Source organism: Astatotilapia calliptera, chromosome 11, assembly GCF_900246225.1.
Source record: "Astatotilapia calliptera chromosome 11, fAstCal1.2, whole genome shotgun sequence".
NCBI classification, from domain to species: domain Eukaryota; kingdom Metazoa; phylum Chordata; class Actinopteri; order Cichliformes; family Cichlidae; genus Astatotilapia; species Astatotilapia calliptera.
This window is the reverse complement of record NC_039312.1, coordinates 8,326,474-8,339,070: the sequence shown is the minus strand read 5'-3', so window position 1 is coordinate 8,339,070 and position 12,597 is coordinate 8,326,474. Positions and strand designations below refer to the sequence as shown.

Sequence of the window (12,597 nt, the reverse complement as noted above, 5' to 3'; positions counted from 1 at the left end):
CTGCTGTATTTCTTTGGTTGGGTAAACCTGCTGCTCACCGCCTCGCCTCATTGCTACAACTGCGGTACGTTAGTTTCTGCTTTGTATGAGTCGGTATTTGTCGGTAAGGGCTTAGAGTTTGCCTCCATTTGTGATTTATGTCTCAAGTGATAACAGAAAGCGGTTAATTAGAGCAAAAGATGGAGATTTATTCTGTTTTATTGTGGGTCTAAAACTGTGTTGAGAGTGTTATCATGTCACGTTTGGCATATTTTAAATTATGCTAAAGAGCAGAGCTGATTTTCCTTACTATTTTGTGAAAGTTAAAAAAGGGGCACCTAACACTGTTGTTGCATCACATAGATTTCAGTTGTGTAATGTCTGTTTCTTTCTATATTGCATATTTCGATTTTTCCTTCTCTTTGTAAATTCCCTCTAATGTAAGCAGCTTTTCCTCTACCTTTTGCTTATGGTATATAGGGGTGTATGCACAGAATACTTTCCCCTTTGTTTCCTCCATCTCCCCCACCACTCTGTTGACTGACGATCAGTCCAATGTTTTCGTGTGATAAGACTCCTAATCCGTACTAGACAAAGGGGCTCAATGTCTTGGGCTGTTGCCCCCCTGCAGCACTCCATTACCAACTCTGCGTCTCGAGGCTTCGCTCAGTCTCACCAATTACCACACGCAGCTTCCTCAGTCCGAGCAATTATCTCACGCTTCCGTCATGGACAATTTCTTTCGTGCTGAATTTTAAAATCCTGTCCCTTGTGATGCCGTGTTTAAACTTGGGCACAAATGTTCACGCAGGTACATGTGCTAATGTTTTCCCTTCTATTTGAGATTAGTGTGTGGTTATGATGATACGTAAGGCTTTTGTCTTAGTGCTATTCAATTGTGTGTGCTGCTTGAGTGTTGTTGTTTTTTTGGCAGTGTTTGAATTGTATTCTGTGGCTTTACAACCCAGTCCTCTTTGAGTGCTTTAAGGGGGAAAAAATCCTCTTTTCCCAATGTGTGCATATTTGTATAGAGATACTGGGGAAGCTGGAGAAACAAGAGCTGCGAGGATGTGATCTGGAGCGTGATTATTTCTGATTCCCGTTCCAATGGAAATAATAGGAAGTCTGACAGAACAATAAGAGAGGAAGAGAGTGTGAGAGAAGGCGATGACAGCCAGCAGAGCAGTGGGACAGAAACATGAAGGTCGGGGGGAAAGGTCAGTGGACAAAATGAAAGTGAGAAATGCCAGATGAGTAAGGAAACGTGGCAGAAAGCATCACAAGGAGTAATCGTGTTTAACAATTACACCAGAAGAGGGGAACTAAACATTTTAGCTTGTGAAAGTAGACAGAATGAGGCCAGTTGATGCACAAAAAGTTCAACGAGAGGTTGACACTCAAGCTGGTCTGCTTTGTGTTTAACGTTCAGCCGTAGCGTTACTTTAAGAAATACCCTGTGGATCACCGAGAACAAAAACAGTTGATAAGGAGATGTAAAACATTAAATCCACGCGCCTCAAGCCTTAAACTTCAGTCTTGCATCTCTATCGTATAGATAAGGATAAGCAATATCAGTGCAGCAGACTGAGTAATAAAACAAATACAGACACAAACACTCACAGGCAGCAGGCTATCACAGTGAGGGATTTCGCTGCTCATCCTCAGTTCATTCAGGCTGTTTGTCTAGTGGTCTAATCAAGATGCTGAGCCCAGCAATGAGAGAGGAGTAGAGGAGAGGATGGCAGAGGGATAACCCTTTAATGAAGCCATGATAGCGCGGTGTGCATGCATGCACGCACATGTGTGAAAGCGTGGGACAATTTAGCAGAATGCAGGGTCAGAACACCACAGCGTGACAAGGTTGTTATTTAATGAGTGGTTAATGGTACAATACACATGCTGACAGTGTCGCCCTGCTGTCCCCAACAGTGTTATTGTGGCTGCTGTGGAAAAGACAAGACTTCTTTGTGTGCCCTCTGCCTCTCTGCTCGCTCCCCTGTTTTTCTCCATTTCATCCATCACTACCCTGGTATCGCTCTTTTTAAAAAAATATAGCATGTGTCATCCACGGTGGCCTCCATCCTTCTTATTCTTTTCTTTAACACTCATAGTTTCGATGAGTAAACATGTGAACAACAGTCCCTTTCTTCCGAGTTTTCCTGATACTGTCTCCTTCTCTTTCCATCATCACTCTCTCCTTTCTCTCCTCCACACTCTAGAGGCCCGCGTTGGACAATACAGGCACTGTTTTGGCCACACTGAGGTTGCTGGCTAACAGAAACAGCCCCTCACTGAAGAAATGTCAGCTACTGTGATTAATAACAACATACTGGCCCTTCTATCATAACGAAAGTTTTTGAGTTTTTCGGTACAGATTATTGGAAGATATATCTGTAGCAATGCTAACTGAATATGTCTGGTGCATGATTTCTGTGTATGTATGACGCAGCACACAGTGAAGTGGGTCAGTGAGCATCTAGGTAGGGCATGGACATTCAGCTGTTGAATCTTTAATTTTGTCTAAATACGAGTGCTTTTCGTCCCTCTGTTGTGTCTCCTGTGGTGTTCAAACCACAGAAGCGAGAACTATTTTTCTCCCTCTTAAGGTGTCCAGAGTCTGAACTCCCCAGTCTCTCCCTTGTCATGCCTAAATGGTCTTTAAGTAGAAGAATTCACTTGTATACTGTTGGGTTTTAATTAGCATAAATAGACTGCTTTCTGGAGAGAGCAGTTGAGAACGAACACTTGCAAAAGTACATTTCTTTATTGTTCCTGTGACCTTCAGTATCGAAGTTTTGCTGTTCCAGATAAATCATGTTCTAAGCCTTGGAGCTTGTTCAGTTCATTTGCATATTTTTATGCTGTGAACAGCTTTGAGTGTGACCCATCATTTTCTGTCCGTTCACACTTTTCGTGTGCATCATTCACGAATCTTTAGGAAAGAATATATTATTCTTAGTATTTTGCTAGAAAAATCAGAAACGGGCAGTGCTTTGAGCTTGAAAATCAATGTTTCCAGATCACCTTTAATCTTCAACACAACCTGAACTCTTATAGAGAAGCTGTCCTGTAATTTCTTTAAGTCATCTTCAGAAATGGTTCTTTAGGCTTCTTGAGGGACATTCAAAGCTCTTCTTCTTCTTGGATGTTTGCTGCCTTTTGTTCTGTTCTCTGCCAAGATGATCCTCCATACAGTCTGTAGAGATGATGATTTGAACCAAAATTGTACTAACACATAAAAATATAATGACTTTTGCACAGCTGTTACCAAAATGCTTTGACATATGTTCGTCTTCAGTCTGCAGATGTGTGTGAGCAGATCCTTCGGGTGGTGTCTCGATCCAGTCGACTGGAGGAGTTGGTCCTGGACAATGCAGGACTCAAAACGTAAGAAAATACGAAATGTTAATGTCAAAGACAATTAAAAGGTAGCTAGGACAGTACACATATGTAATCATTAGCACACTTTCAAATCTCAGAACTCCAAGGTCGCTTAATAACAGATTAAAATGAGTTTAATGAATTGAAAATATAGGGAGAATTATGATGTGACTCTCTGATTTTGAAAGCTTTTTCTTTTTTTTGCTATTGAATGAAAAAATTTTGACGAAAACTATTTATTTTGAAAATCCAAGGTTTGCATCCAGAATGAATACAGCTAAAAATGCTACCTCACATTATGGGAGGTGATTTACCCTTTTCAATCTACCCTTTTAATCTCTTAGTCAAAAGTGTCTGTGCTATATGGAAGTGCAATATTAAATCTCTGGAGTGACCTTTTATATTGACAGGTCGGACATTACTTGGGTCAGATTTATGATTTCGTGTAATTTAGTTTTATACCTGCTTGATATAATAGTAATAAAGCCCATTTTTAATGAGTGTCACAGCAAGAGAAAACTGTTAATGTGTTTGAAGCATTGTCATACACAGACTCAGGTTCAAGCTATGGGAAGACCGAGACCTACATACGGAAAACTGCAGCAACATTGCAGAGGGTACCGGGATGTTAATTTGATTTAGCTTCCGTCAGATCTGTGAAGGAAATGGCTGTGCATCACATTACTGGATCCAGTTTTGTTAATCTATTTAGTGTTGAAATGGGAGCTTTGCCAGGCTGTTCCAGTGTATTCACTTCTTTAAAAATATTGGATAGCTTTTTTAGCAGTCCCAATCTAATATTTCAGTTCACTTTCTGTAAGCTTTTCTTTCCTGCTACTGTAAAAGCAACATCAAAGGTGCTGAAGCATTCTGAAGGTCTTTGTTTGGTGCTTACATTGTTTATAGACCTGTAATGAATACATCCTTTCACAATCTACAGCGATTTTGCCCAGAAGCTAGCTGCTGCTCTGGCCCACAACCCCAGCTCAGGACTCACCACTATTAATCTTGCCAACAACCCACTGGAGGACAGAGGTAAAAATGCTCAGATCTAGTTTAATGTATTTCTCTGTGATCTTCTTCTTTCTCCTCTCTAAAAGCTGTGTTTCACCTCTGCTCTGTAATATTAAAATACAATTTTCACAGGTTACAAATGGTTACAGCATTCTTTTAAATATAGTAATATATCACGTAATTGCATTGGCTCTGGCACTGGAATCAGGAGGCGGGGAAGCTGTACAGTTAGAATGACTAGGAATGGCAAACAAATCCAAACAGATAGAAAACAAATAAAGCGACATGCAGGTAGAGTGAAAGGACAGCTCTATAGTACAAACACCACAGCCTGACACAGCCAGAGTTAGTGATGATACAGACGGTTTATGTTCCATTGTGATTGTGCAGTTAGTGCAGCATTTTAATATTTCATCAGCTCTGTCCTAAGGCCTCTCAGTCTATCCAGGACACATGAATTAAAGATGCATTCCACCAAATATTCATACAGATGCTTGTAAACATGCAACAGATGTCTGGGGCTCACCAGTCTCTAGTTTATTTGTCATCATGTAAAATTTATTACAAATATTTGGTGAATATGCCCTTCATAGGCATATATATGTATAGAAATCTATCATTTCATTTTTGCCATACTATACCTTAAAATAAATAATAATATTAAAAATAAAAGGTGGCTCATTCTGATAACTGTAACTATATTGTCATATAAACTAAGCAGTTTTTTTTTTCTTTTTATTGCCATGTGGTGTAATGCTTTCTTTTTCAGGTAACAAATACCCAAGCATTCATGGACAGTTAAGATAGACCTGTGTTGAATAAATTCTTCTCTCGTTGCAGGTGTTTCCTCCCTGGGTGCTCAGTTTGCCAAACTCCGTTTGGGGCTCAAGCATTTAAACTTTTCCAAAACCTCACTCTCACCCAAAGGTATGTGCTGTTTTCCCTTGGTGTTTGCGTCTGTAGAGTTGTTAAATGTTAAAGCGATCCGTGGATCCACTTGCAAGATTGTAGCAAAAGTAACAGGTTGGTTAAAAGGACATATGATACAAATATCGTGCTGTAATCACTTGGTTTTTTTTCCGTTTTTGTATGCATTTACATGCACCCCTACAGAAAGATGCACTTAATTTCCTCCACTAATGTGATCACACCCACTGTTGGGATGCTAATGAGACTTAATTATCACACTATTAACACTCTTATAGAGAGATGCATGGAAAGGGAAGAAATTGTAAACAGTGTTCATGTTTTCATTTGCATAAATGCTATTCTCTAAATCACTTTCCTTCAGTCTGTAGCCCAAAGTCCTTCCTTTAATAAATAGTGCCAAGAGGCTGATTGTATTTAAGGCTATTCTAGATTGAAATTTCTCTGTCAGCAGTTACTTGCAGCCTATTTTTTTCTTGGTTATCATCCAAAATAAACTATTCAGCACCGTGCTGGTCTATAGGAATTCATTGTAAACCTGCTTTTTTTCAGGCAATCAATAAAAAGCTATCATATTCCACATGCTGAGTTAGTAAGGCTGCTTAAACTGAGCTCTGCCTTGCTGAAGGTTCAATCCATAATTTGTGACTCCATGCCAAGAGCAAAAGCTGCAGATTGGGGACATTTACTCTTTTTTTTTTTTTTCTTTTTTTTTGTTTGGGTTTTTTAAAACAGCTTTGCTGCAGCACATAATTCAGCAATTTGCTCATTTGATGTTTTGAATGTCCTTTTTCTTACTCTCATTTGTCTTTAATCTCATTCTTTTTCATCTCTTCATCAAAGCATTTATTTGACAGTCACGCCTTGATTTACAGGCTGACACAGTCAGTTAGGACTTCATAGTATTAAAGTGTCAGAGTACCATGTCAGCCATGCGATGTGATGTGACACAGGTCAGTGGTTGCGTGCACAGTGTGTCAATAATAAGCTGTGGAAATGCAGGCGTGCATAGACATGCATTCCACATGCATTTTAACTCTGGCAAACACACACTGGTTGCATAAAGATTAGTTTTTGTGGGGCTTTTTCAGTATATTTATTGCAAGATATCTTTTTCAATATATTTATTAAGTCGGTAATATCGCCTTTACTGTGTTTATTTTGATAGGTTTTTATTGGAATTGTGGATTGCATTTACAGAACTGTGTGGAGGCCTACTCGTTTCATTTTCCATGCGCTCACTCGACGTTCTGAGCCCGTTTTTTCCGGTCTTCTCCCACTGCTCATTTCCTGCCATTTCCTTCAATATACTGTCAAAACATCAAGTGGAGATTTGAGGGCTATGATAACGCTGACAGTGCTTGTTTTGTGTGTGTTTGTGTTATAGGGGTGAATAGCCTTTGCCAGTCACTGAGTGCCAACCCGTCCATCCCCAGCAGCCTAGTCCATCTGGACCTCTCAGGGAACATGCTCCGAGGAGACGACATGCAGGTACTGAACATAAACTGTGGCCGTATGGGGGGAAAAAAAATGTCAGTTTTGTGTAAATCATTTATCTTTGATTATCTTTGAATATTAATAGTATATTAGAAATTTAAAGTAAATTTCATTAGTGTCTGAAGGGGCATTCATTTGCTTAATTAGCCAGAGTAGAGCAGTCTTCATCAATTTGTATCGCTAACCCAACTTGTCTGCAAACACCTGCAAACTCCTCTACAACCAGAAAGGAAACCATTTACCTTCAAAGTAAAAGCAGTGCACTTTTGAAATGTGTGAAATGCAATCACAGTGAGGTTCTCGACTGAGTTCAGTTTGCGACTGCCAGCCACCTTAAGCAAACACATGCTAACCGATCAGGAACACTTTTCCATAACAACGGTGGTTTTCAAGGGGTCACTGACTGAGTTCTTAGTAAAAAGTGAAGACAAACACATACACATTATTTAAATGTGTTGCACCACTGACAGATGAGAAAGGAATAGTTTGGTATTTCTTGCATTCTTGCTTGGATTTGATTACAAACGTAGTTTAAAAATCAGTGATTTAATACCTGGTGCTAATAAAATTCACAATTCCTGGCTGTTCATGTCAGTGTTAATGTGTTAAGTTGCAGTGTTGTAACAGTTATTGCCTCTGGTCAATGTTCCTGTGTGCTCGTGGGTGTCAGTGCTAAAGCTGGGGTCGAGCGGTGTACAGAGCAAAGGCATTGCGAATAGAAAATTAGTTTTCTGTCTCGCAACTCTTTCTTCCACATGGGTTTGCAATAATAGGGTCAGAAGTGGGATTGATGCTTAGCCTGAAAATTGGATAGAGCGAGATCCAGATTCTCGAAAGAGCTATAGAGCAGAACTTCTGGCATCTGGAAAACCTGGCACTAAAGCAAGCTGAGCGGGCCAGTGATGCGAATTTTCCGTCCCACCCTGTTGGCTGCAGTGCACTGCAGCTCATCACTTAGTGATCGAGAGGACAAGTGAAACTCTGCCACATTCCTTCAAATCCAACAAAAATGGGTTGAAATCAGATTTATGAATGCTCTGCATCCACCAGCAGACACATAAATATGGTGACACTCTGTTCCCACACTAGGTTGTTCTTATGCTTTATTTTTTAGCACTTCTACCACTTCCTCGGCCAGCCAAACAGCCTGGCAACCCTTGACCTCTCCAACACTGATTGCTTATTGGACCAGGTGAGTGAGTCAAAATGAAACTGGACAAAGGAGCTAAATAGATAAATAGTTAAAGAGATGTCTGCTTCATTATTATACCGTAGTGATTCGCATTTTTGGTAAACAGACCACACAAACCTGCAGAGTTACTTTCTGCAAACGAGCAACGTTTAATTAGAGTGAAATACTCGCTATTAATGTCTGTGTTTCAGGCAGTGTAACCCACTCAATCTGTGTTGCTGTTGAGTATATGTAAAGTGGTGTAATACTGTATGTGAAGTATTGATGTGGGTCTAAGAGCCAAACACAGTTTATTGATTAGTTTGAGGTGTAGCCAGCTGTCATCCAAAGAAATTATTGATTCTCTTGCAAGTCATATTTTTCTCTCTCCTGTGTACCAATAAATCTAAATACATTCATGCATCTCAAAAACAGCTGCAATGAAAACTATTGCAACTGATTGATCTTTTTATTATGTGTGTTCCAGGTTTGCTCAGCACTGCTGCGGGGCTCAGTTGAACACCTCTCTGTTCTCAACGTGTCAAAGAGCATCTTCCCTCACAGGTAAAAAAAAAAAAAAAAAATACAAATCTGGGTTTTACTAACTCAGACCTGATGAGGAGGAAGTCATTTCTAATGCACTGTATTCTGTATTAGATGCTCTGTCGTTGAAGAGCAAATGTGTATGATTTTATGAAAGTACTGCACATGCTACAACTGAAGGTGTATAAACAAATGCCCAATAGACCAAAACTTCAATGTTCTTTAGTTTCATCTTTAATGATGGTTTTCAATCACAGCTTTACAGCATCAGCACCATTGTTATCCCTAACCTGTAAAAGGCTGATGGGACATTGCTGTAACCCTGCCGGGTGGGCAGGCAACATGGACAGCCAAGTTTGTGAATGGAAGAACTCGAGAACAAGGCAACGTAGGATTTTGAAATTCATAACTTAGAGGTGTATCTATTAAAACTCTTGGAAAAGTTTAGGTCAAGTTTCCTCTGAAGAGCTTGTGAATGTGATAACTCCAGAAGGAGGTAAACTAGGGTTTTCAGATTGATGAAATTGGTGCAACTACCAGGAGGCTGAGGATAACACTCAGTTGTTTGTTTGTTTTTTGTTATTACTAACAATCAGTATTACTGATTGTATTGAATTTGGGGTTAACTTTGTGTGTGATGGTTAGCTCTGTTTCCTCATACAAGAAGCTTTCTGGTTGGATGTAGCTGCTTCTGTGTGTTGTTGTTCTTCCTCTGGATCCACGTTTCTGCCTCTTCCTGCTTTCAGTGTTTGTTAGCCCTGGAACTGCTTCTTATTCAATATAAACCCCCTATGACTGTCTGTGCGTGGATGTGCAGTGGATGGGTGGACTAAATTATGTTTTGTTCCAGTTGAAACTGGTGGCATGTGTGTAGTTTTTTAACAGCTGCATCTTTTTGTGAAATAATAATGAGGTAATCATGATTAACTTGCTTGGATAGAAAATATACAGTAGGGTAGTAATTTTTGTTTTCCATGATGTGATAGTGGAAGATGGGCTTTGACCTGGAAGAGTCTCTCATTGCTGTTAATACAGCACCCACTGAGGCTAATGTTTGATTCTCCTTTCTGTCTTTATGTATAGGAGTACTGGCTGAATCAGTCTTTTATTTATAAGGGTCTGTATGTTGATGTGTGACACCTGCTGGTAGTCAAGTGTCATCACATCTATGTGAGTTCAAATTCTGTGAATTTGCACTTGATTGTTGAGATTTTGTGACTGGCAGATGGGTGAGTGGTGGAGCTTTTTCCCCCAGTGTGTCTCAAAGGAGTCGAGGACTTTATCAAAAGAAGAGGTGGAGGATGGAGGGGAGTGAGGATTGGGTAAGCAGAGTAAGGTAAAGAGGACCTGACTATAGCATGTGGAAGAAGATGGAGGCTAGTGAAGTGTAAGGAAGAGCTGAGCAACTAAGCACTTCCAACTAAGAGTTGCAGTATATGTGGGACCCATCTGTGCTGCTTGATTGGTAGAGCTACAACTCCTTATCTGAAACATCAGATAAAGTTGGTCATGAGATTTTAGAGTAGTACAATCTTAATGTTGTCATGAATGTCTTCTGCATTACTGATCCTTTTGCTGGTACCACAAAAAAGCGAGGAAGCAAGCTTGTAGACTTAGTGAAATTCTATCCGATGTTGACTCTATGTAGTGTCATTATTTCATCCTTATTCTCTTTTTGTTTCTGTAGGAAAGGCAAAGACGTGCCCCCGTCCTTCAAGCATTTCTTCAGTAGTGCCGCATCTCTCACCTCCATCAACGTGTCAGGAACCAAGCTGCCACCAGAGGCTGTGAAGTGAGACAGCGATTCATTCACTTTTAATGTGTCTGAGGGCCTCCTTCCAAATTCTCAGAGCCCATTTTGAAGCATAGATACCATTTAAATGCCGCTTGTCTCGTCAGCCCTACAATGACTAACTCTGAGTTTATTGTTTTCACTGAAAGTAGTATTACATGAATTATATAAAAAATATAGAATTTGAATGAAGGCCATCTGGTCTTACTTTCTCCTTACTTTTAAAATTATCTCATTTTTCATGTTTTGAATTATAAATATGTATTTTTAACTGGAAATAATGTCATTACTGTAGAGCGCTCCTACTTGGTCTGGCCAGTAACCCAAGTGTGAAGGATGTCTCTCTAGACCTCAGCTGCTGTGAGGTAAGACGCAGAGAGTGCAGTGCGTGCAGGGCAAGTAGGGAACTGGGAACTTTCATGGCACATTTGCAAAAATAATATATTTAATATTTAAATAACCATTTATTTACTAACCAATGAGACAAGTGATATTTAGCTGTAGTTTTGTTTCTGTAAGTGTGCTTCCAAGCTATCATTTAAGAGCGCTTTTTTTAATACTACTAAAAAAAAAAAGCGCAAAAAGATGATACTCGTCCAATGCAATCTGCTTTTTAGGATCCACTCAAAAACCATTTGACAGGCTAATGATGCTGCAAAGAGGCTGCATAATGGAGTACTCGGCAGACAACAGGGAGGGATAAAAGGCGGAGAGAGGAACAGTGAGAGGGAAGGGTGAAGTTTGAGTTGGGGATTTGGGATGTGGGGTCAGTTTCCAGCTGTAGTTGTTCTGCCGTAACTCTCAAACACACACATCAGCCTTCACCTTCCCCTGCTCCAAAAAGAGAAAAGACAGCTCTCTGCAGATTTATCTTGATCGCTAAAGATAGCTCATAACAGATTACCCAGGAAATCCGAATCCAGATCCCCACAGAAACCTTCCCAAACCAAAGCTTTTTTGGGGGGAAATGACGCAAGCGTCCCTTTTCAATGCCTTAATGAACCGTTTGGTTGTCTGAGTGCGATCGCAGCATGCAAAATAAGGACTCCCCGCTGAGTGTGTTGCATGTGCAAATGCGTGTCTTTGATAAGTGAGTGTGTGGCCAGAAGAATGCTCATTAAGCATCTGTGTGTTTTGTTGTTGGTAATTGCTGGCTTGCTTTTGACATGCTGTTCTCTCCCTCTAATGCTTCTGTAAGCTTGGCCATTGTGTAAGTACTAATGTGCTCACTCTTAATAATTAACACGTCATTCTTCCTTTTTTCATGTGCACGTTTGGCTTTTTTTTTTTTCCTGCTGATCTTATGCTTAGTGGAGCTTTTTTCCCCTCAACATTTTGCATTAATTAAAAGCTACAGTTGCTCTGAATGATCTGTGCAGCTATTTTAAAGAATGTGCATTAAGTCATAGTAAATTGGATGTGTGTTACTTGAAATAATCCTATGCAGATGTTTTGCATTTTGTAATAAAGGAAATTTTAGGAGGTGCACAGAAGCTTACATTTTTGTTGTGTACTTGAATATATAGTTGAATTTTTTATGAAGCATTCAATCCTTTGTGGAAGTACTGTGACCTTTTGTGTTCATATTTTCCAGTCAAAGTGCAGGATTTGTTTGCTTCAGATGCTTGGCGGTAAAATGAACATATTACCACAGTTTGTTTTCCTGTGCTTTCAGCTGCGGTCTGGAGGATCTCAGATCCTTGAAGGTTGTATTGCTGAGATCCCAAACATCTCCAGCCTGGATATCTCTGACAACGGTGAGATGCTGGTGATCATGCTTATTGTAATCTGTATTTACTAATCTCAAAGCAGAGGTGTATTACAGTACAACATATACCTTTCATTTTCAGGATTAGACTCAGAGTTGTCCACTCTGCTTGTTTGGTTGGCCAAGAACCGGTCTATCAGACACCTCTCTCTGGGCAAGAACTTCAACAACATCAAATCCAAGTAAGGATGCAGCAAAGGAGGAGGTGGTGTTGAGCTGTTGTGCACAGCTTGGAGCTTCCGCTGAAGTCAAAGGGAAGGCCGGGATTGAGTTTTGCTCTATATCCTGACTTGATTCTGGGAATAAAACATTACAAACAATCAAGAAATTAGGCAAGGGTTGAGTTTAAAAGCTCCAGTACAAATCATTGAAGTCTGGCTTTTCCTCTTAGCAACTGCTTGTTTACTATTTATTAGTATTCTGTGAAGGTGAACAACCAGATATGTAAGGCTACGTTCACACTGCAGGTCTTAATGCTCAATTCCGATTTTTTGATCAAATCCGATTTTTTTGTCTGCTCGTTCA

The 12,597-nt window shown here is 40.0% G+C and overlaps 1 protein-coding gene across 1 annotated transcript in view; it reads left to right on the top strand.

The window, feature by feature from the left end:
* The window catches only part of LOC113032052 (F-actin-uncapping protein LRRC16A-like), a 61,816-nt gene that overhangs the window by 15,563 nt on the left and 33,656 nt on the right, over positions 1–12,597 (top strand). Inside the window, exons 9-19 of the mRNA XM_026184698.1 lie at positions 3,278–3,366; positions 4,301–4,395; positions 5,215–5,301; positions 6,689–6,792; positions 7,913–7,990; positions 8,457–8,533; positions 10,200–10,304; positions 10,600–10,669; positions 11,503–11,514; positions 11,980–12,061; positions 12,155–12,254. Coding sequence (XP_026040483.1) covers positions 3,278–3,366; positions 4,301–4,395; positions 5,215–5,301; positions 6,689–6,792; positions 7,913–7,990; positions 8,457–8,533; positions 10,200–10,304; positions 10,600–10,669; positions 11,503–11,514; positions 11,980–12,061; positions 12,155–12,254 — 899 coding nt within the window. The remainder of the gene's footprint in view (positions 1–3,277; positions 3,367–4,300; positions 4,396–5,214; positions 5,302–6,688; positions 6,793–7,912; positions 7,991–8,456; positions 8,534–10,199; positions 10,305–10,599; positions 10,670–11,502; positions 11,515–11,979; positions 12,062–12,154; positions 12,255–12,597) is intronic.